This window comes from Manis javanica, chromosome 14 (assembly GCF_040802235.1).
Source record: "Manis javanica isolate MJ-LG chromosome 14, MJ_LKY, whole genome shotgun sequence".
Classification (NCBI taxonomy): Eukaryota; Metazoa; Chordata; class Mammalia; order Pholidota; family Manidae; genus Manis; species Manis javanica.
Window position 1 is genome coordinate 2750866 of NC_133169.1, and position 19555 is coordinate 2770420.

Consider the following 19555-nt stretch of genomic DNA (forward strand, 5'->3'; position numbering starts at 1 on the left):
TTCCTACCTATTTGGTTGAGTAACCTCAGGTGATATAATACTTGGGGAGATTAGCTAGGTTCACACTTCAAAGCTACAAAACAATCTTCTTCTCTATTAAAAATCTTTTCATTCATAGCTTGTAAGGCAACCTATCCTTGTTCCACAGCCTAAAGCCCTAAAGCCAGGCAAACAAAAAAAGTCATTAAGACTGGAAAAAACTCAAAGGACATAACCAAAAATGAGCCTAAAACACTGTCTTCATTTATAAAAAGCAGCACTGTTAAGTGGTACAAACCAGCTGCTTGCTATGGCAGATTTGAAAAACTTATTTCTAATTTCAAACACTTGTACAGGCCACTTATTAAAAAAATGCTTTTAATCCAACAATGACACTTTGAATATGAATTAAAAATAAACCTATTATGACTCTCATTCTAATCAAACAGGAAAAGGATTAAAACCTAGTTTCTAGAAAAGTTTAGTTCAAGAGCTTAGGTATAGAGTCATGTCCTTTGGTTGCAAAACCCTTAAAAACCTGTTTTCCTCATCTAAAAAAATAGACAGCTGTTTTGTCTAACATTTTATTCTGTTGCTTTTAAAGTATCAACTCTTTTTTCCCTTAATTTTGAATGGACATCCCTCTAAATGGCCCTCAATCTAGATAATCTGATACCTCTTTAAAAGACTTACTGATGTACCAGGCCAGTAAATGCAGCTGATCCTGAGGCCAAGGGATATACGCAGAAATAAAACCAGACTCCCCATATAGGAAAAGGGATATTATCCTACAAGCCTATATAATTTTAAAGTTTTGAATAATCACATACACCATCTACCACTTCTATGAAGATTTAAACCAGTAAGTCTTAACCAGCTACACACATATTCAATACCTATACTCACCCCATGCCTTTATACTTACTTGCAGCCTGACAATGAAAACGAAATCCTCGTGGAATTTCACCTATAATACAAAGTAAAGTACTGGTTCAAAGCAGCAGAAATCGGATGCGTTCTGGTTGTGCTACAGTCATATTCCCCAGGGTGACCAAGACATAACACTGGTAGGTAATTTTTACCGTTACATGAAAATACCAGAGACTAAACATTCAAAGCATATTTTTTTAACCAAAGGTATGATGCTCAAAGAATTTTGGTATATTGTCTACATTACTTTAAATAAAGCAAGTTATTCCTGAGAAATAGGAGGCAAAGAAAACTTGTGCTAAAAGGAGTCTTATGTAGGGGTTTACAAGGCCCCTGATAGAACAGGGTATATATGTATTTCTCAGAGAAAAAAAGTCTGGTCCAAATTCTCTATTTTTAATGTTTTACACCATATGAAAAAAACACTTATTTGACTTTTCCTAAGCAGCAACTCTTACAAGTGGGAGTAGGATAAGTTCTGTCACCTAAAAACAAGGAAAAGTGCTAGGGTGGTCTAATGAATTTGAAAGTAATTGGCAAAACTAAAGTTCTTTCCTAACCACTTTTCCTTTACTCTGCTCCAAGTTTCTCCTACTACCTCTAAAGGTCTAGTGAGTGTTCCCTAACTGCTATCTATCCTCTTGGGAACTGAAGCAAACCCCATGTCTTCATTACTAATTGCTTTTGATGGGGTGCGGTAGCAGATGAGATCATAACATCTGAGAGCCTATGAGTACTAGGCTACTTCTATACCTGCTCATGTATTCCAAAGAACAGCCCTCCATTAGCTACTCTACAGATGACCTAATAAATTCAGGAAGGTTAAGTATTTTGCTCAAGGTTACAAACAAATCGCAGGTTAAAAACTAATGACCACTGAGGTAAAGAATGAAGAAATAAAAGAGCGTAATAAGGCATAGAAGCATTTAGAAAATTCCAAGATGTAAAACTGCAGATAAGCAAATGGACTACACATTTTTTAAGGCAAAATGTCCACCCAACTCTTATGCTTACTTGAGGTTAAAAGCTTAAACCAAAACTCAGTGCAACACCTAATTCTTAATAGTTTTCAACCAGTTAATATGAAGTTTTGTTACATTTTAAGAACTCAGCTGTGCATCAGCTTTTAAGAGAACAAATACTGTTATCAAATAAAGTCAAGGGAAAAAATGGCTTTTTAAAGGTCTAGCATCTACTCAGCTAACTACTCACCAGGATTTATAAAACTGTGGAAATCTGCCACAATACCTTCTTGGAGAGAATATTTAACACAGCCTATTTCACAAGGGAGGAAGCGCTGTGGACAATGAGGAGGTAGTTCACCATGGCTAAAAATGTTCAGAAAATAAAAAATGCCTCCAAGGAGTGCTAAAAAACAAAACAAAAAAACAAACATAAAACATGAACAGATGAGCATCTCAAAGTTACCCCTTCATGAAAAGCAATAATTGCAGAACCGTTTTCCTTTTTTCCTATCTTCCTAAATGAGCTGGAGAAAACTAATCAGCTGTACCAAAAAAAATGAGTCAAAATTTTTGCAATTATATTCAAGAATTAAAGTAGTAACCACTCCTTGTTTGAAGCAATAGAAGGGCTCAGACGTGCAGCCAGCCCCACATAACTCGGCCGCACGCGCTCTCTGAGGCGCAGGCTGGCTTAAGCCGCGACCCACATTCAACGAGCAGAAGGGGTGGGGAACAAAGCCAAGTAGAATCAGTGCAGAAAAACTGTGTGATAAAAATTATGGACAAGGTAATTCACTCTCAACTTTTTACCGATACATACAAGACCACTGATAAATCCTCTAAAGAAAGGGTGGCAAATGTGGGAAGGGTAATTATCAAGATTGGCCACATTTAAGACTGTTAAGATTTTATTAATCTTCAACAACATCAAAACAATTAACAAAAACAGCCAAAAGGAATAGCAAGGACTTCCTATTAACATATTCTTTTATGGGCTAGCTCAATAATTCGTCTTTACCTTTAAAAGTGAAATGTATTTAAGTGTCCAGCTATAAACACTTACATCCAAAAGTATGCTCAAGAACACACACAGGACAGAAACCAAGAGACCACATTTTTTGTTTAAAAAAAAAGGCAACTCTCCAGTGTTATTTCAACAAATGTAAATACCCTGATCTTTTACAACTTCAGCACCATCATATTTGAACACTTGCAGTTAATAACTTTGAAATGCAGGATCAAAATATACAAAACACATACTTAATGATCAATATATCACAGTGTTCTGAACACCCAAATTTGACTACGTGACACATTTTAGGATTACCTTGATCATTTTTGAGAGACAAGCTTGACACATCCGGGGGTGAAACATTCTCCCTTGGTACAAGCGTGCCTGGCCTCACCAGCGGAGTGGAAACAGGTGTCTAAAGAGGAAGATAATGGATTAACCATACGCTTAAACTCTTATTGGGCACTGGATACCATACACTTAAGTCTAGCAAAATACCTAGGAAACAGTCTGTAGATTATTTCAGTAACCTCTCCAGGGCAGTGAACTCAATGAGTAAATAACTACCTATTTCTCACTGACACCAACACCCAAAGGCAGACAATAGCAAAATCTATAAACACTACCAAAAGGTGAGTGGTAAATAACTAATTCAGCTACTGCTAAAAGTCATTTGCCCATTACTGATGATATAGATTAATAATATATGCCAGCCCAGTGGCCAAAAGAACTTTAGCCAAAGTACTGTAATACCGTTTTGCACTTAAAGTAAAAACCAGATCATGCTGACTCCAAGTCTCGAGGTACATATACAATATGGCTTCCATTTTTAGGGGAGATACAAGAAATTGTAGTAAGAAAAAAAAAATCAAGGTTCACAAGTAGAAGTACAAATTCAACTGCTTAGAGCTTCTGCTCAAACACAAATCCACACAATGATCTCTCAAACCTAAAGCACACAGAACTCCCATCATTTTTCAATCCAATGTTGACAGTTTAAAATAAGAATAGAATTTTGCGATCTAAGAATAGAACACGGGGGGTAAGGGGGGCTCCAAAATTACCCTGCGTTTTGACATAAATCATCAACAAACTTTATTTGGTATTTGACATTCCACTACACAGAAATTTACCCAATTAAACTTTATTCATCGCTTACCTGTAAGGCACACAGAACATTCACGAAGACCAATAAGTCTTGTTATTTTGAACACAGCAGCTGGCCTGGTTCCAAGTGTCATTTAAAAAGAAAGCATGGTCCAAACTACTTTTAAACACTCGAAAAAAAGGTTCTTTAAACATAAAGGAGTTGAAAGGGACCCTCAGAAGTTACCTAAATACCAAGGCTCCCACTGCTGATCGAGGCTTACCGGCGGCAGGTTTCCTAGCAGGGGTTTTCCTGGCCTTTCACCACCAGATGATACCAACGTGTGCCCCACTCACGCGGCCTGTTTTAACAGGCATTTTGACAACAGGACAAAAATGAAGGGCTTTTCTCTGCACTGACCGGAATCACCTGCTAGACCCCTGACGTCCGCCCATTCGCTCAACAAGCCAAGGCGCCGGGCAGGGAGCTGCTCTTCCCCAATTTTACCTGATTCTTTGCCAGCCCCGGGTCCTTTCTGTGGACGGCCCTCCACTCTCGAGCCATTTCTGTGTACTTCTTCTTCTCTTCCTCCCTCAGGAGCTTGGGGAGATTGCGGGGGGGGCGGAAGGGGAGAAGCAGCGGTGAGGTCCGAGTCCCCGGGCCCGTCGGCCGACGCCCGGATGCCCCGGGAGGCTGTTCTGGGGCGGACGGCCCGGGGCTGGGTACGGACCTTCTCCCCCAGCAGGCGCCCGGGTCCTTCACCCTCGAGGCCTCCTTCCCGCCGCCCGGCCTCCCACCTGCCCAACTGCCCGCCCGCCCAGCCGGCCTCACCATCCAGTCAGAGGAGCAGTAGGGGGCGGCATCAGCCACGCGAGACACGGACAGGCCTTGCCGCCGAAGCTCGGGCATTTTCTCCTGCACGAAGAAGTAGAAGGCGTTGCGGCTGGCCTTGCGGTTCGGCATGGCGAGCGCGGACAGGCTTCGACTTGGGCCTGGGATACGACAATACGGGGGCGCCCCCTCTGGGCTCCCGCCCTCAGTAACCAAGGTCGGCGCCTGCGTACGCAGGCCTGCAGCTCTTGACCAATCACGGCGTGGCGCGCAGCCGCACTGGCCCCGCTGGGAGGGAAACAGTCAAGACCAGAAGCGTCGCCCTCGCGCGACTGGCGGGCGGGGGAGCGTGGCCGCAGGTGCGAGGCGCTCTGATTGGCTGGGATAAGTCGCTGGCGGGCACGCCGTCACGTGGAAGGCGCGGCACGATTCCTGCCCATTACTGCGTAACACACGTCCCAGTAGGTAGAGGAAAGGAGGGCTCGCGAGCACCTGAGGTTCTGTGGTGTGGCCCAGTAAAGGGCCAGTTTGTGCCAGAGGAAGGGACACGAGGTACAAGAGCCTCCCTCAAGAAATTTACATTCTAAATGAGGGAAGGAAGACAAAAACAAGGGAACCAATCAATCCGATTTTTAAAAAAAGTTTCGTTTTTCCCATTCTCAAGTAACACTATGATAAAGAATACGGCTTTTTTTAATGCAATTTTTTAAAACAAGTTACAAAGGAAACACATACAGTTTAAGAGGCTGAGATTTGAACTAATGTTTTGCAATAAAGTTTTATAGATTTTTTCTCATAAAGGTCTGGTTCATTTCTGTTGGTTCTACTTCTAGAATATGTATGGATCGATTACGAAAATTTTATTTTTTTTCATTGTATTTTCTAGTTAGCTACTGCTGGTATGTAGAGAAGGTATTGGTTTTAGTGTTAACCTTGTGTGTTTAATCACCGTGCTGAACTCTCACATTGGTTCAAATAGCACCAGTCGATTCTCTTGGACTTTCTAGTTGTATACACTTCCCAGAGAAATGTCCTCTGTGTTCAGTTTACTAAGAATGTGTATACATGTTGTATGTGTATGTTTTAAAGTCAAGAATAGGAGTTGAAAATATATTAAATGCTTTCTGTGCATAATAAAACCACATGCTTTTATTCTTTGTTACTAAAATATTGCTAGATTTTCCTAATGTTGCAGCTTCTCCCTTTCCTGGTATAACTTTATCTTGGTCATGAGGTATTGCTTTTTCAAAAATCATACTTAAGATTTTTGCTTCCTTGATTGTAGTGATACTGAATTACAGCTATTTTTCTTTGTGCTATCCTTACATAATGTTGGTATCAGCCTTGTTATAGCCTCATAAAATGACCTGCCATCTTTTTTTTTGTTCCCGTTGAACGGTAGATGGGAATCATCTATTCATTGATAGTTTAATTGAATACTAGTACAATTTTTTGATCCTCGTATATCTTTGAAGGGTGGGGTTGACCTTTGATTACTCTTTCAGTATTTTGTATGATTTAGTTTTTTCAGGTTTCCTATTTTTTTGTCCACCAATTTTGGTAATTTACAACTTTATAGGAAGTTCTTTATGTCTCCACGCATACTAGTATAAAATGTTGGTGAGGATGTGAAGAAACTAGAACTTTCATATATTACTGGTGAGATAATTGCATGACAGTGTCTTACAAAGTTAAACATATACATATCATAGGACCAAAAATTCCACTCATTTAGGATAAATGAAAATATATACCTACACAGATATTTACATGAATTTTCATAGCAGCTCTATTTATGTGCATTAACAGACGAATTGATAACCAAATTGTGGTATATCCATAGTAGAGTGGTACTCAGGAATGAAATGAAATGAACCATTGATACTCACCATGAATGGATTTCAAGATAATTTTGTGGGTGAAAAAAGGTGTACATACTATATGATTCGAATTATTCAAAAGTCAAGAAAGAGTACACGTTTCTTTATAGAATTCACATCAGCCATGACTGGGGGGCCAAGCGCTAGGAGGAAGAGACTGAGAACTGACACAGGGAATCTTCCTGGTTGGCAGAAATATTCTCTACCTTGATTGTGGTCATGGTGCTTACAAGTAGTACATAATTATCAAATTATGTATTATGTTTTATTGCGTCTAAATTATACCTCAATAAAATTAATGTAAAAAAGTTATTGGCATAAATTATATTTGCATGTGATTTAAAATATGTATTCTAATATTGCCTCCCTCTTTCATCCTAATATTATTTATACCTTCCTTTTTTCCCCCAAACTTCTAAAGTTTGTTTTATTAATCTTCTCAAAAAAAAACAGGTTTAGGTTTTATTGGTAGAACTTCAGTTTTCCATTTCTGCTTTATGAATTCCCTCATCTACTTACTTCCAACTATTTTGTGGTTCTTACTCTAATTTCTTGCATAAACAGCTTTAATCAGTTATTTTCAATTTCTACTTACCATATCTCTAGGTTTATTTTTCCTTTTTCTGGTTTAGTTGTATTAGTATTTTCTGCCTTTTTTCGTCTGATTGTTTCAAATTATGTTCTATTTTGCTTCATTCCGTGGCTATCCATAAATTTTTAACAGTTGTTTTAAAACATTTTTATAACTTATACAGTTAACAGGTATCCATACCCACTCTTCCCAAATATACAAGAAGCTTAGAACATTACTGCTTCCCCCCACCTAGTCTCCCAACACATTCCTCTACCACCCCACTCCATGTCCCATGTTGATGTCATTTGGGATTTTAGCTCCAGATTGCTTTTTTTTTTTTTTTTTTTTTTGAGAGGGCATCTCTCATATTTATTGATCAAATGGTTGTTAACAACAATAAAATTCAGTATAGGGGGGTCAATGCTCAATGTACAATCATTAATCCATCTCAAGCCTAATTCTCGTCAGTCTCCAATCTTCTGAAGCATAACGAACAAGTTCTTACATGGTGAACGAATTCTTACAGAGTGAATAAATTCTTACATGGTGAACAGTACAAGGGCATTCATCACAGAAACTTTCGGTTTTGATCATGCAATATGACCTATAAACCATCAGGTCAAATATGAATATTCATTTGATTTTTGTACTTGATTTATATGTTGATCCCACATTTCTCCTATTATTATTATTATTTTTATTTTTAATAAAATGCTGAAGTGGTAGGTAGATGCAAGATAAAGGTAGAAAACAGAGTTTAGTGCTGTAAGAAGGCAAATGTAGATGATCAGATGATCAGGTGTGTGCCTATGGACTAAGTATTAATCCAAGCTAGACAAGGGCAGCAAGACATCCACGGATGCAGAAGATTTCTCTCAAAGCAGGGGGGGTGAGGTTCTGAGCCTCACCTCTGTTGATCCCCAAATTCTCACCTGATGGCCCCCCTGCGACTGTGCCTGTCTTAGGTTGTTCCTCCCTTGAGGAATCTTACCCGTCTCTGGCTAACCAGTCATCTTCCGGGGCCATACAGGGAAATGTAAAGTTGGTAAGTGAGAGAGAAGCCATATTGTTTGCAAAGGTTAGCTTTTTACTTCTTTGCAGATTTATGCCCTGTGGCTTCTATGCCCAGCACTTGTCTCGAGGTATCTTTACCACCTGGAGGAATTATGATACTCGGTAAATTCTATATGAGGCACGAATTCTATTTAAGGTTTGTAATTAGGAAGGAAGAAGAAAAGCTATAGATGTAGCATATGAAGGAAACTTGGGAGGATTGATTATTTCTTTGACATATCCAGATTGCTTTTTTATACCAGTATTGAGACATGATTGAAGTAAAAGAAATTGAATATATCTAAAACACATAGGAACTTTAACTTGCGTAAAGCTGTGAAACCATCACTACCACCAAGATAACGAATGTATCTACCTTCCCAAAGTTTCTTCACCATCTCCCTGGGCTGCTTGAAATTGCCCACAATTCACTGATGCTCTGTTCATTTTTTCCTTCAGTCTTTTTCTCTTTTTACAGTTTCATTCTGCAGTTCCTATTGCTGTTTGTTCATGTTTACCAATCTTTTCTTCTGTAATGTCTAATCTGCTATTAGTCCTGTGAAAATTAATAAAAGGAAATCTCATTTAAAAGTGACTTGGGAGGCCAGAGGTGGCGCTCTCACACCCTACCACTCATAACGAGGAGGAAGGTTTCCTCCTCCCCTGGCAACAACTCAGCTGAGAGTGTCACACCTCAGCCAATGAAAAGCCGTTACACTCCAAACTCCCAGTTCTCTCCAATGGGCTTCCAGTTTAGAAGACTCCTCCCAACCCCTCCTCCCCCACACCACCTTCCTCTATAAAGGGTAGTCCTCTCGGTTTGTTCTCCCCAGTTGGTTGTGGGCTTGCTACATCCAGCTTGTCCCAAATTGCAATTCTCTGTTATTCCCAAATAAACCCATTTTTGCTGGTAAAGTAACTGACAGGTTTTTTTGTTTTTTTTTTGCACAATAAAAATCTGCCTTTTATTTTCTTGAACAGTTCTGTGAATTTTAGCCCATGTATAGATTGTGAAAATCAGCATCACAGTCAACATAGGAACATTCCTTCTCCGCAGAAAACTCCCTCTGTTTTTCCATTATAGTCACACTCTTCTCCCACCCCTAGTAAATACCTGGCAACTACTAGTCTGTTCTCTGTCACAAGTTTTGTTTTCTCAAGAAGGTCATGTAAGATGAATCCACAGTTTATATCCTGTTCGGACCAACTTCTTTCAGTCATCGTAATTATTTTCAGACTGATCCAGGCTGTTTATGTATCAGTAGTCTGTTGTATGATTATACCATAGTTTACTTACCCACTTACTTATTTACTTGTTGACATTCGAATTGTATATGGTTTCTTGTGATTATGAATAGAGCTGCTGTGAACACTTTTGTACAGGTTTTTGTGTGAGTGTAAGTTTTCATTTCTCTAGGGTAAATACCTAGGAGTGGGACTACTCGGTCATATGGCAAGTGTCTATTTTTCATAAGATACAGTTAAACTGTTTTTCTGTGAGGCTTTCCCACTTTGCATTCCCACCAGCAATATTTGAGAATTCTAGGTGCTCAGAATCTTCATCACCACTTTGTAGTAACTGACAGTTTTATTTTTAAGGTTAACAATCCCATCCAATGTATTTTCTGTGTCAGATCATTCGGTTTTTATCTCTGAAATCTGACTTGAATCTTTTTTAGATGTTCCATATTTCTACTTAACTTGGTCCATCTTTCCTCTACCTTAATATGGAATGTAGTTATAATATGGAATATAACTATTACATGTCCTTGTCTACTCCATCATCTGTGTCATTTCTGGGTCTGTTTCTACTGACTGATTCTTCTCCCTATTATGGATTGTATTGTCCTGTTTCTTTGTAAATTTGGTGATATCTGATTGGATGACAGTTGTAAATTTCACCCTGTTGAATGCTGCTTATTTCTAAATGCTTAGAAATATCTTTTTGCTTTGTTCTGGGACAGAGTTATATTAATTGGAGACAGTATGAGTTAGTTTTTCCTTCTTTTGAGGCTTGCTTTTATGCTTTGTTATTTGGAATCACAGCAACCTTTAGGACGAATTTTCTCCTCCGCTAATAAAAAACACTCTTCTCAGTATTCTGCCTGACAACCCATGAATTTGGAGGCTTTTCCATTTTGGCTGACGGCAACACAAACTATTTCTAGCCCTATGTGAATTTCAAGGATTGTTCCTTCTAATCCTTTCAGGTCTTCTTTCCCTGGCGCTGTGCAGTTTCCTCCCACACAGGCACTGATCAGTATTCAGCTGGAGCTTCAAGGGAGATCTTCAACAGATTTCCAGAGCTCTTTATTTGTGCTGCCCTCTCTTTTCTGGTACTCTGCCCCGCAAACTTTAGCCTCTGTGGCCTGCCTACACACCCAACTTCATGTCCTCAACTTGGGGGGGACCTCGGGGCTCTGTCTTGGTTATCCCTCTTGAAGCTACATTCTGGATACTCTCTCCAGGCAGCAATCTGGAGCAAACAGAGAAATCACATTGTTTCTGTTCTTTCGGGGGTTTGCTCATCTCTGCTCACTGATGTCCACTGTCTGGAAACATTGTTTCATGTATTTCCACCAGTTTATTTAGTTGTTTCAGACTGCTGGATAAATGGATTCCATGACTCTATCTTGACCAAGACTGACTGTATTTTAAAACTGCAAAACAATCTTTAGTTTTACTAAATTAACTGCTAAATGTTTAAGTGGTCTGAGCAGACATCTCAGAGGAGGTGTCATTTAAAATGAGCAAGAATGCAAAGGAACAGAGAAGAACTCAAAGAAGAACATTCCAGACAGAGGGAGCAACATATGTGAAGGCCTCAGAGGATTAAGACCTTGGTGTAGCCTGAGAGCAAACAGAGCCTGTGACGCACCCAGGCAGATGGAGGGTGGAGTGATCGGCAGGGACTGGCCATGGCAGTGTCGGGAGTTCAAGTAGCCCTCTAAGTACATGGGGTCATTGAGGGTTTTTATAAACATGTCATGATATGGTTTATAGAGGAAGACGATCAGTCTTCATGCTACTTGGAGAATATTCAAAGCAGCAAGAATGCGCATGGGCAGACCAGGTAGGGGGCTCGGTCAGAAGTCCATGGGAGAGATGGGGTGACCTAGAAGCAGCAGGAGGCACAAGGAGGGGAGGATGGCTCCAAATTGTGCTTTCGGGAAAAAACGAACTAACTGACATGTTGGATGGAGTAGTGAGAGAATGGGAAGAATCGAGGGTTTTGGCTTGAGGAACCCAGTGGCAAGTAGTGGGTTTTTTCCTAAAACAGTGATGACTGGTGGGCAGGGGGGGGACAGTGCCAGTGCCAAAGAGGGCCCAACGCTCCCCTGAGTAAAGTCCAATGTAAACAGAACAGTTTTTCTCTTTCCAACAAGATTGATCTTCCTAGTTAGAAATTCAGATGGTGGCCAGTTTGGGTTGGGGTATACATGGCAGAGGGACAGGAGGATCAAGAATTCAGACAGAGACACGGTATTTTTGAAATGCCTCTTGTACACTCACATGGAGATGTCAAGTAGGCAACTGGCTAGCTAAGCCTGGAGGTCTGGGATGGAGACAGAATTTGGAAGTAAGCCACACTTTTTTAAAGACAGTATTTAAATGCACAGAACTCATGAACATGGATGAGATCACCTAGGCTCAGAGTGAAGAAAAGAAAAGGGATGCAGGATGGAGTCCTAAGGAACCAGCATTTGGAAGCCCATTAGAAAAGGGAAACCCAGTGAAGGTGACTCGAAGGAACATCTAAAGCAGGGAGGACACAAGAAAGAGAATATTTCTAGGAGGAAGTGCTTCATTTACTCAATAAATATGAAGAGTCTACTGAGTACCAGGCTCAGTTTTAGGTCCCAGTAATAAGGTGAACAGAACAAAGCTGTAACTTAGTGAGGAAGGCAGGCAATAAAGAAATAAACAATTTAAACAATAAACAAAATAACAATGTTTGAACATACTATTGGACAATAAGTCCAATGAAGAAAAACAATGCAGGATAGAGGAATAGAGGCTGACAGGGGGTACAATTTTAGGGACGTGAGAAAGGGTCCCATTTGAAGAAATGGAATTCAGGCAAAGGCTAGAAGGAAGTGAGGGTACAAACCGTGAAGGCATCAGGCAAAGAGCATCTCAGGCAGAGGGAACAGTGAGTGCAAAGACTCCACGCTACAGCATTTTAGGAAAACGTTTTTCTGAATGCTAGTCTCTCCCTGATGCTAGTTTAAGTTAAGGTCCTGACATTGTTCCGAGTGCGTCCTCCAACCTGTGCTAACAATCATAGTAACAACAGCTAACAGTAGCTATTCATTGAAAGCTGCTGGGTTAGACTCTCCACTAGACACTGCACAAGGGTTATCTCAGCTCTTCATAGCAACCCTACAGAAGTGAGTCTATCATCACCCACACTTTGTAAAATGGGAAATTGAGGCTTAGAGAGGTAAAATGACTTATCTAAGCTATACAGCCCATGAGTGGCTCTGATCTCTATGAGAAATCTGCTTCAACACTCTTATTCCAAGGTGTTCATTATAGATGCTCAAGGATGTTAATTACACAATGCTTTGCCAAAGCAAGACTGGGATTTCCAAGTTCTCATCATCCCTAGATGTTGCCTGAATGTACAACCACATCCTGAGTAACTCAACCTGAGGTCTGGAAGATTCCTCCCGCCTGCTCAGTCTAAATACATGCAGCCTCTCGTCAGGTTGTACAGAGTGTACCTGCGTAGACTCTGTAACATCTTTCTCACTTACTCTTTGCTTCCCATTCCCGCTACCCCACAGCCTAGTTTTGGCACTTGCCCCTTCTTGGGCTCTTGCAATGAGCTCTCACACGGAAGGGGTTGCTCCTCTTTCCAGCAGTCCATCCCACACCCTGCGACCAGAACAGCTTGGCTGGAACACAAGTCCAGTCTTGTTCTCCAGCTTAGAAATCCATATGGGTGGGCCGTTGCCTGTGGAACTAAGTCCAGGCCTGGTAGCCTGGTTCCCGTGGTCTGACCTCAGCCTCCCTTTCTGGAGGTATTACTGACTCCGCCCTTCGAAGCCAGGATCCAGGCAGCATGCCCCACTCTCTCCTGCGCCTGTTGCTGGCATATCTGTACCTGCTCCATTTCTGCTTTTAGAAATTCTGCCTACAGGATGTCTGACTTTGATCAGGAGTCACCTCTTCATTCAGAGATCTCGGACACTTCTTTGCTTCCCCACAACACCCGGCACAGGTCCTCACAGAGGCCCTGTCACATTATCACACTCAAACACCGCATGCGTTTCTCCCCCACTGCACCCCAGCTCAACTGTAACCTGTTTGACATAAGCAGCTGTGACTCATCATCTTAATCCCTATTCATCTTGAATTTCTGGACAGCATAGTGTCTAGAATATAGTAGGTGCTCAATACGTGCATATGGAATAAATGAATGAAATCAGGGGAGAAGAGCAGATGAAGAAAAGGAAAGATGAGTCTGGAACTCTTATAATTAATTAGAGAAAATACATATTGATTATCTCTGTGTGCAAGGCACCCATTCAGAATTGGGGCAGGAGAATAGAATTAACATTTCTACGAGAGTCTTACCCCACAACTCCAGCATAAAGGGCAAGGCAGCTGCTCTTCAATGCCAGTATTTGAGCCCGCAGGCGCCCCTTCCCTCGTTTGAGCTCCTTCCTTCCATCATGCTCGGGGTCTGCCTCTCTCGGGCCAGCTCCCTCCCTGCCTGTTTTCTGGGGCTGAGGTCATTGTACAGCCTAGTGGCTCTGGCTCACTTCCCTCCCTTAGGTTCTGACTTTGACCAGTGCCAGGAGAAAAGGCCTCCAGGAAAATGCTTAGGGCTGACAAGCAAGCTTCTGGCTTAACCACCAAGATCTAGTGCCCAAGGCTTTGATAACATGCAGAAAGACGGACCCTCTTTCCACTTTGGGTTAAGGGGCGCTGCCTGACCTCCAATCTGCTGTGCTGCTCATTGGAGGGGCTGTCCATGCCATTCTAGTCTCCAAAGGATGTCAACAAAAACAGAAACAAAAGCAGAAGCTAGAGACAGGACTCCTAAAAGAGAAGCCGCCCTATTCCACCTTTTGCTCTGTAACTCACGAAGAAATTATAGGCGGGACTATCTGTCAGTAAGGGGCTCCCAGAGCTTCAACTGCTTGTAATTAACCTGATTAACTGCTCAGGCTTGAGATAGAATGAGAGCAGGTGTACATTTGGGGGCTTTGTATCTGGCTAAAGAAACGGGCCTGACAGAACACCTGTCACCCTTCTTTGTGCCCTTCTTCATCCCCGGAGGATGTCCCAGAGACTGAGTAAAATGTGGCACAGCTGTATCTTTTGTCCAGCAACTTTTCCTACATTGTAGAAACAGTACAGAGAAAATCAGAAAGAAAATATAAATGAATGATAATCCCACCCGGAGATAACCACTGTTACTCTTCTGCTGTTTCCATTGTCTCTTTTAAGTGCATTTTCCATACATGAGCCAATGTTCTCAATAAAACGTCATGCTCTGCTCTTTCTTCTACACACTGTTCTTGGGCCGACCTCGGTGGGGAAAGCATTACCGGAAAGCTAACGTAGGTGGACGCCGCCCGCTGTGCTCTGCCTCCCTGTGCGGCCGTGGTTTAACACAGGAGACAGCTCTGGGGTTAAATCTGCTTTCAAGTATGTGGAATTTTCAGCACATTCTCCCATTCTTTTACTTATTATATACTTAGCACTGTTTTTGGCAATCCAGCTTTTCAAATTTTTTGGCATCGTGACTTTACATTTGCATTTCCTTCCTTTAGAGCATTTTCTTAATGAAACAATTTATTCCTCAATATGAAAGGGCTTCCAGATTGACAATGTTTCCAGTTTTCAGCACAGAGTGCCTAGTCTCCAGTATTGTTTTTTTTTTTAACTTCCGTGCTTTGATTGAGATATTTAAAGACTTACAATTCATTGAAGTGGTTTTAATGATGTGGGCGGTGGAGAAGATAACAAACCTAAAAGGCAGCACAGGGAAGAAGAGATGAAACAAAACTTGGATAAGAAACATGGCATCTGTTTTCAAGTCACACTCCTAGGATGATCCTGGAAGTCAAGGTCTTGAGAAATAGAAATGTGATGGTATCTGCGCTTTAAACAGACCTCAGTTAAGCAGGATTCGGGTGCATGCATGCCTGTGAGCCTACAATGAAATACTGTTTTAAAGAAGATTCAGCTGCGTTATATTTATAACCATGTGGTTGCTACCAGCTACCAGCATGTCTCCTTGCAGTGGTTCAGTTCTCGTTTCTCCATGTCCTAATTGTGCTCTGTTGCATGTAGTGTTGATGGAGCAGCCTCTCAGCCTGCTCCCCCTTCCCCATCACATGCAAGGCCAGCTGTGGCTTCCTGGGAATCCTGGTCCCACAGGGGCTTACCTTCTGATGTGTCGATCTCTGGTTGCAGTAGAAAGTTTGAAGTATTGGGGATTACACACCCTCCCTGGGCTGGGAAAAATTTAGCTCTGCTTGGAGTTCCTGTCCTGTGTGACCAGCATAAATGCACAACTGGAGAACAACCAGATTTGCATCTGAGGCTCCTTTTGACAAACATCAACTCAAACGCTTCCCAGAAAAGTGAGAGTGATTAGGTCGTATCTCTTCAACAGCAGTGTGCTCCAGAAGCCGGAGGAAGGCAGTTAAAATGCAGGTTCCCAAGCTCCACTCAGAGTTTCTGACCTCCTAGTTTTTGGAGCCTGGGAATCTGCATTATAAGCAAACACATTAATGTGATTCTGCTGCTGGAAGTGCAAAAGTCACCGTGGGAGAGCACCAGGATTCTGGTGTCATCCTGGGCTCCCACCACCAGTACAGCAAAATAATGCCATTGTCTTGCCCTCCCTCTGCCTCCATCCCTTCGGCTGCATGGTTGAGTCCTTAGGTGTACCTTACAGTTTCTCTTAGCCATCCATCACCCTGATAATAATGTGCATTTGGGAGGGGCACACACTGTGATTTATCCAGGGTAGCATCCGCTTAAGGATGGATGGCCTGGGCCTCGGGCACTCAGGAAGACACAGGCTAGACCTATTGCGCTCTCTAGCTAGAATATGGATATGCAGGTGCTATACAGAAAACAAATTCCCAGATGGTGGACAAGGCCCCTGCGCTATATGATTTCTTTGGGCACGAGCTCTTCCCCAGGTCCCCCGGCGCCTTGCTGGTGCACACCCAGTGTCCTTTACACACACATTCAAAGCTCCTTCTGCAGGTATCTACCTTTCATATCCTGTGCACATTCCCAGTCCTCTTCACTCAGTCCCTCTCTCATTTTGACTTTCTCAGCTCTTATGTCCAAGTCTTGCATAAAATACCATTGTTATGTATGCATAGATACCAAACTTTTGTGCACTGTGTACACATGCTGGTGTGCACAGATACACAGAGTAAGTAGCAGAGCATAATATAAATACATCATCATATCTGCTGTCTGCTCTAGATGTCCCTTTGTCGGTACAATGGCATTGGCTTTGGAGTCAAAAGATCTCAGTTCAAAACCTGCTAAGTACCTAATCTTGGGAAGTCAATTAAATTCTCCAGGCCTGAGTTTCCGCAGTAGGTTTACATGAGAAAACTTGTAAAACATCTAGGACTGTTCCTAGAACCTAACAGGAAACCCCAAATATTAGGCATCTCCTTTTTCCTATTTTCTTTTTCTTTCATTCTTTTGTATATGAAAGGAAATAGTCTTCCAAATTTCTCTCACACAGCATTCAGTGTGGGTCCTTAATTGCCGCATCAGAAATGATCTCAGGCCAAAAAACACCAAGAGGGAATTTATGAAAGGATGTTGGGTGGCTCACAGAATTACCAGGAAGACTGAAGAGCCAGGTGCAGAAAATGCGCTGGAAGCCAGAAAGGCTACACAACTGAGACCACGGTCGGAATTACACCTTGGAGCAGCCTGGTGGCCAGAACTGTGGCACAGCTGACCCCAAACACTGGATGCCACTGCCCCCTCAGGGGCAAAACCAATTCTCTGCCACCTCTGCTTTTTCATGTGTTCCAGGTTTAAAGAGCTCTGAGTGAGACAGTCCCTGGCCATGTCTGGGGCCCAGGCCTGCACTCCAAGTGGGTGACTAGGGAGGTGGCTTTCCTTTCCAGCTTCCATAGTTAGAATCCCTCAGACTAATAATCGAGATGTCAGACAGCCACAAAAGACTACTGTCCAGAGTCTGGTCTCACCATTCGATTTACATCTCATCCTTGTTTCACATATTCTTTCGCTCTGAGGTTGTGGAGTCTCTCCAGGAACTCTTCTCAAGCCTAGAGCCACTGTTTTCAGAGACAATTTCAACTCTTTCTGCCTTGTGTCCCTTCTTTCCTCTGCCCCAAATTCCCAGTCCTGCCTCCTTTCCACCACGAGTCTCTGAACAGCCCAAATCCTGCCCATTCTGCAAATGCCAATGGCGATGTTACCCTCTTCACTGTGGCGGCACCCACCCCTCATTCCCCCACTCAGCTGCTCCTGCCCTTACGTCCTGGGGGCACTTTTTGTGTATCTCCTTTAGCCCGTTTGCCCCATCTTATTACCAACACGTGTGAGGTGTTTGAGGGCCTGCCTCCCTCCCTTTCCTGGACCCTACATGAAGCTCCTTAACGGCAGAGGTCCGCCGTACTCATCTTTGCAGCCTTGGTTCTTAGCATCCGGTAGATGATTGACATGTTCGCTCCGCAAAGCACGCATACCTGTTCTCAGCACGTACAGACCCCTGTCCTCCGCAGGGGGGGGCTCAGCCGCGTGAGCAATGGGGCGAGTCCCTGGGACGGCGCCCTGCACGCCGCCAAGTATTGGCCTGCTCGCGTACACCCGTCGCCAGGGGCGGGCGGCGGCCAGCGGGCCACCCAGGTGCGCCGCGTCCGTTACTTCAGTCCAGCCCCACGCATTCCCCGCTCAGAGCGCTGAGCGCCCTCCTTCTGCCTCAGAACGTTTCCACCCGAGGAAGTTGGCACGCGGGACTCCGGCCGCCTCCCCAGGTCAGGAAGGGACCCAGACGGAGAGGCGGGAGCGCCGCCCGAGCAGACGCGCCGCCCGCGGGCCGCCCCCCGCCGCTCGCGCCCGCCGCCCGCGGGGGTGGCTGCCGCCGCCGGCGCACCCGGACGCCGCCTCCGCGGCTGCGGCGCGGGCTCCGACCCCGCTTCCCCGAGCCGCCCGGCCCGCGCCCGGGCCTCCGCGCTGAGCCCCCGCCGCGGGCGCCGGCACGTGACCGGGAAACTTCGGCGGCCCGCGGACGGCGGGGGGCGGGCGCGCGGCCCGGAGTCGCCGCCCAGCGCCGTGCGGGGCCAGGGGCTGCGCCTCCCGCAGGCGGCGCCCGGGGGCGCCGGGGACCCGCTCGCGCGCGCGCGGCCGCCTCCCGCCGCCGCCTCGGCCTCGGCCTCGGCGGCGCGGACCCTCCGAGCGCGCCGCCCGCCGCTGTCCCCGCCGCCCGGTCTGCTCGCCAAGTTGGGGACATGCACCGGGCCGTGCTGGCGTGCGTCGCCGTCTCCTGGCTGACAGGTAGGGTCGCGTCCGCCGAGACCGGGAACTTTATTCCCGTGGCCGTGCCGCGCCCCGCCGCCCCCACCCCACGGTACGCGCCCGCGCCCCGCCGGTGTTCCAAGCCGCTTAGCAGGCCGGGCGGGTGGGGGAGGGGCTGCGCGTGAGTGTGAGTGAGCGTGAGTGTGAGTGAGCGCGCTGGGACGACGGGAGGCGGGAGAAGCCCGGTTGCAGGCGAGGTGGATGGGGACGCAGGTGTCCGGACCGCGACCCGACTCCGCGTCCACGCAGCGGGGCGCCCTCGGCCCGGGCCTGAGCCTGTAAAGCTGTGTGTCCCGGGGGAAGCCTGGCCAGGAAGAAGCGGGAGCCGGGGGCGCGGTGCATTAGGGGCTCCGGTTTTCTGGAGGTGGGGGCGTTGGAGTGTCCCCCAGTCCTCCCCGGGGAAGGTCCAGGGGCGTTCCGCCGGCCCCCGGGGGGGAGCGGGACAGGGAAGGAGACGGGGTGGGGGCCTCTGTGTCTGGGGTTTAGGGCCCCCCCGCTCTTGCCCACTTGGGGCCATCAGAGGAGTGGCCCACGGTTAAAGAAGAGGCCCCCCTCCCGCCCACCTCGCGCAGGACACAGGCTTCCCCCGCCTCAGGAAAGGTGATTTGCAGGCACTCAGCAGGTAGGGCTTCTCCCCGCGTCAGAGCCCCTTCCTCTGGCCGGGCCTCCGTGTCTCCTCTCCCTTCTTGTGAACTTTCT

At 44.8% G+C, this 19555-nt stretch overlaps 2 protein-coding genes across 9 annotated transcripts in view; one reads left to right on the forward strand and one right to left on the reverse strand.

The window, feature by feature from the left end:
- Window positions 1-18312, reverse strand: part of MAEL (maelstrom spermatogenic transposon silencer) — a 31844-nt gene extending 13532 nt beyond the window's left edge. For 3 of the 5 annotated variants that reach the window (XM_017642695.3, XM_037024035.2, XM_017642694.3), the window contains exons 1-7: window positions 18028-18312; window positions 8688-8867; window positions 4805-5387; window positions 4481-4573; window positions 3202-3301; window positions 2122-2277; window positions 905-946 (exon numbers count right to left, since the gene is read on the reverse strand). In XM_017642695.3, coding sequence (XP_017498184.3) covers window positions 905-946; window positions 2122-2277; window positions 3202-3301; window positions 4481-4573; window positions 4805-4936 — 523 coding nt within the window. In that variant the 5' untranslated portion in view covers window positions 4937-5387; window positions 8688-8867; window positions 18028-18312. The remainder of the gene's footprint in view (window positions 1-904; window positions 947-2121; window positions 2278-3201; window positions 3302-4480; window positions 4574-4804; window positions 5388-8687; window positions 8868-18027) is intronic. The other 2 variants (XM_037024034.2, XM_073221204.1) reach the window with 2 other exon arrangements.
- Window positions 18313-18321: 9 nt separating this feature from the next.
- Window positions 18322-19555, forward strand: part of ILDR2 (immunoglobulin like domain containing receptor 2) — a 54843-nt gene continuing 53609 nt past the window's right edge. For 3 of the 4 annotated variants that reach the window (XM_037023958.2, XM_073221203.1, XM_073221202.1), the window contains exon 1: window positions 18322-18835. In XM_037023958.2, the coding sequence (XP_036879853.1) occupies window positions 18790-18835 (46 nt within the window). In that variant the 5' untranslated portion in view covers window positions 18322-18789. The remainder of the gene's footprint in view (window positions 18836-19555) is intronic. The other variant, XM_037023959.2, reaches the window with a different exon arrangement.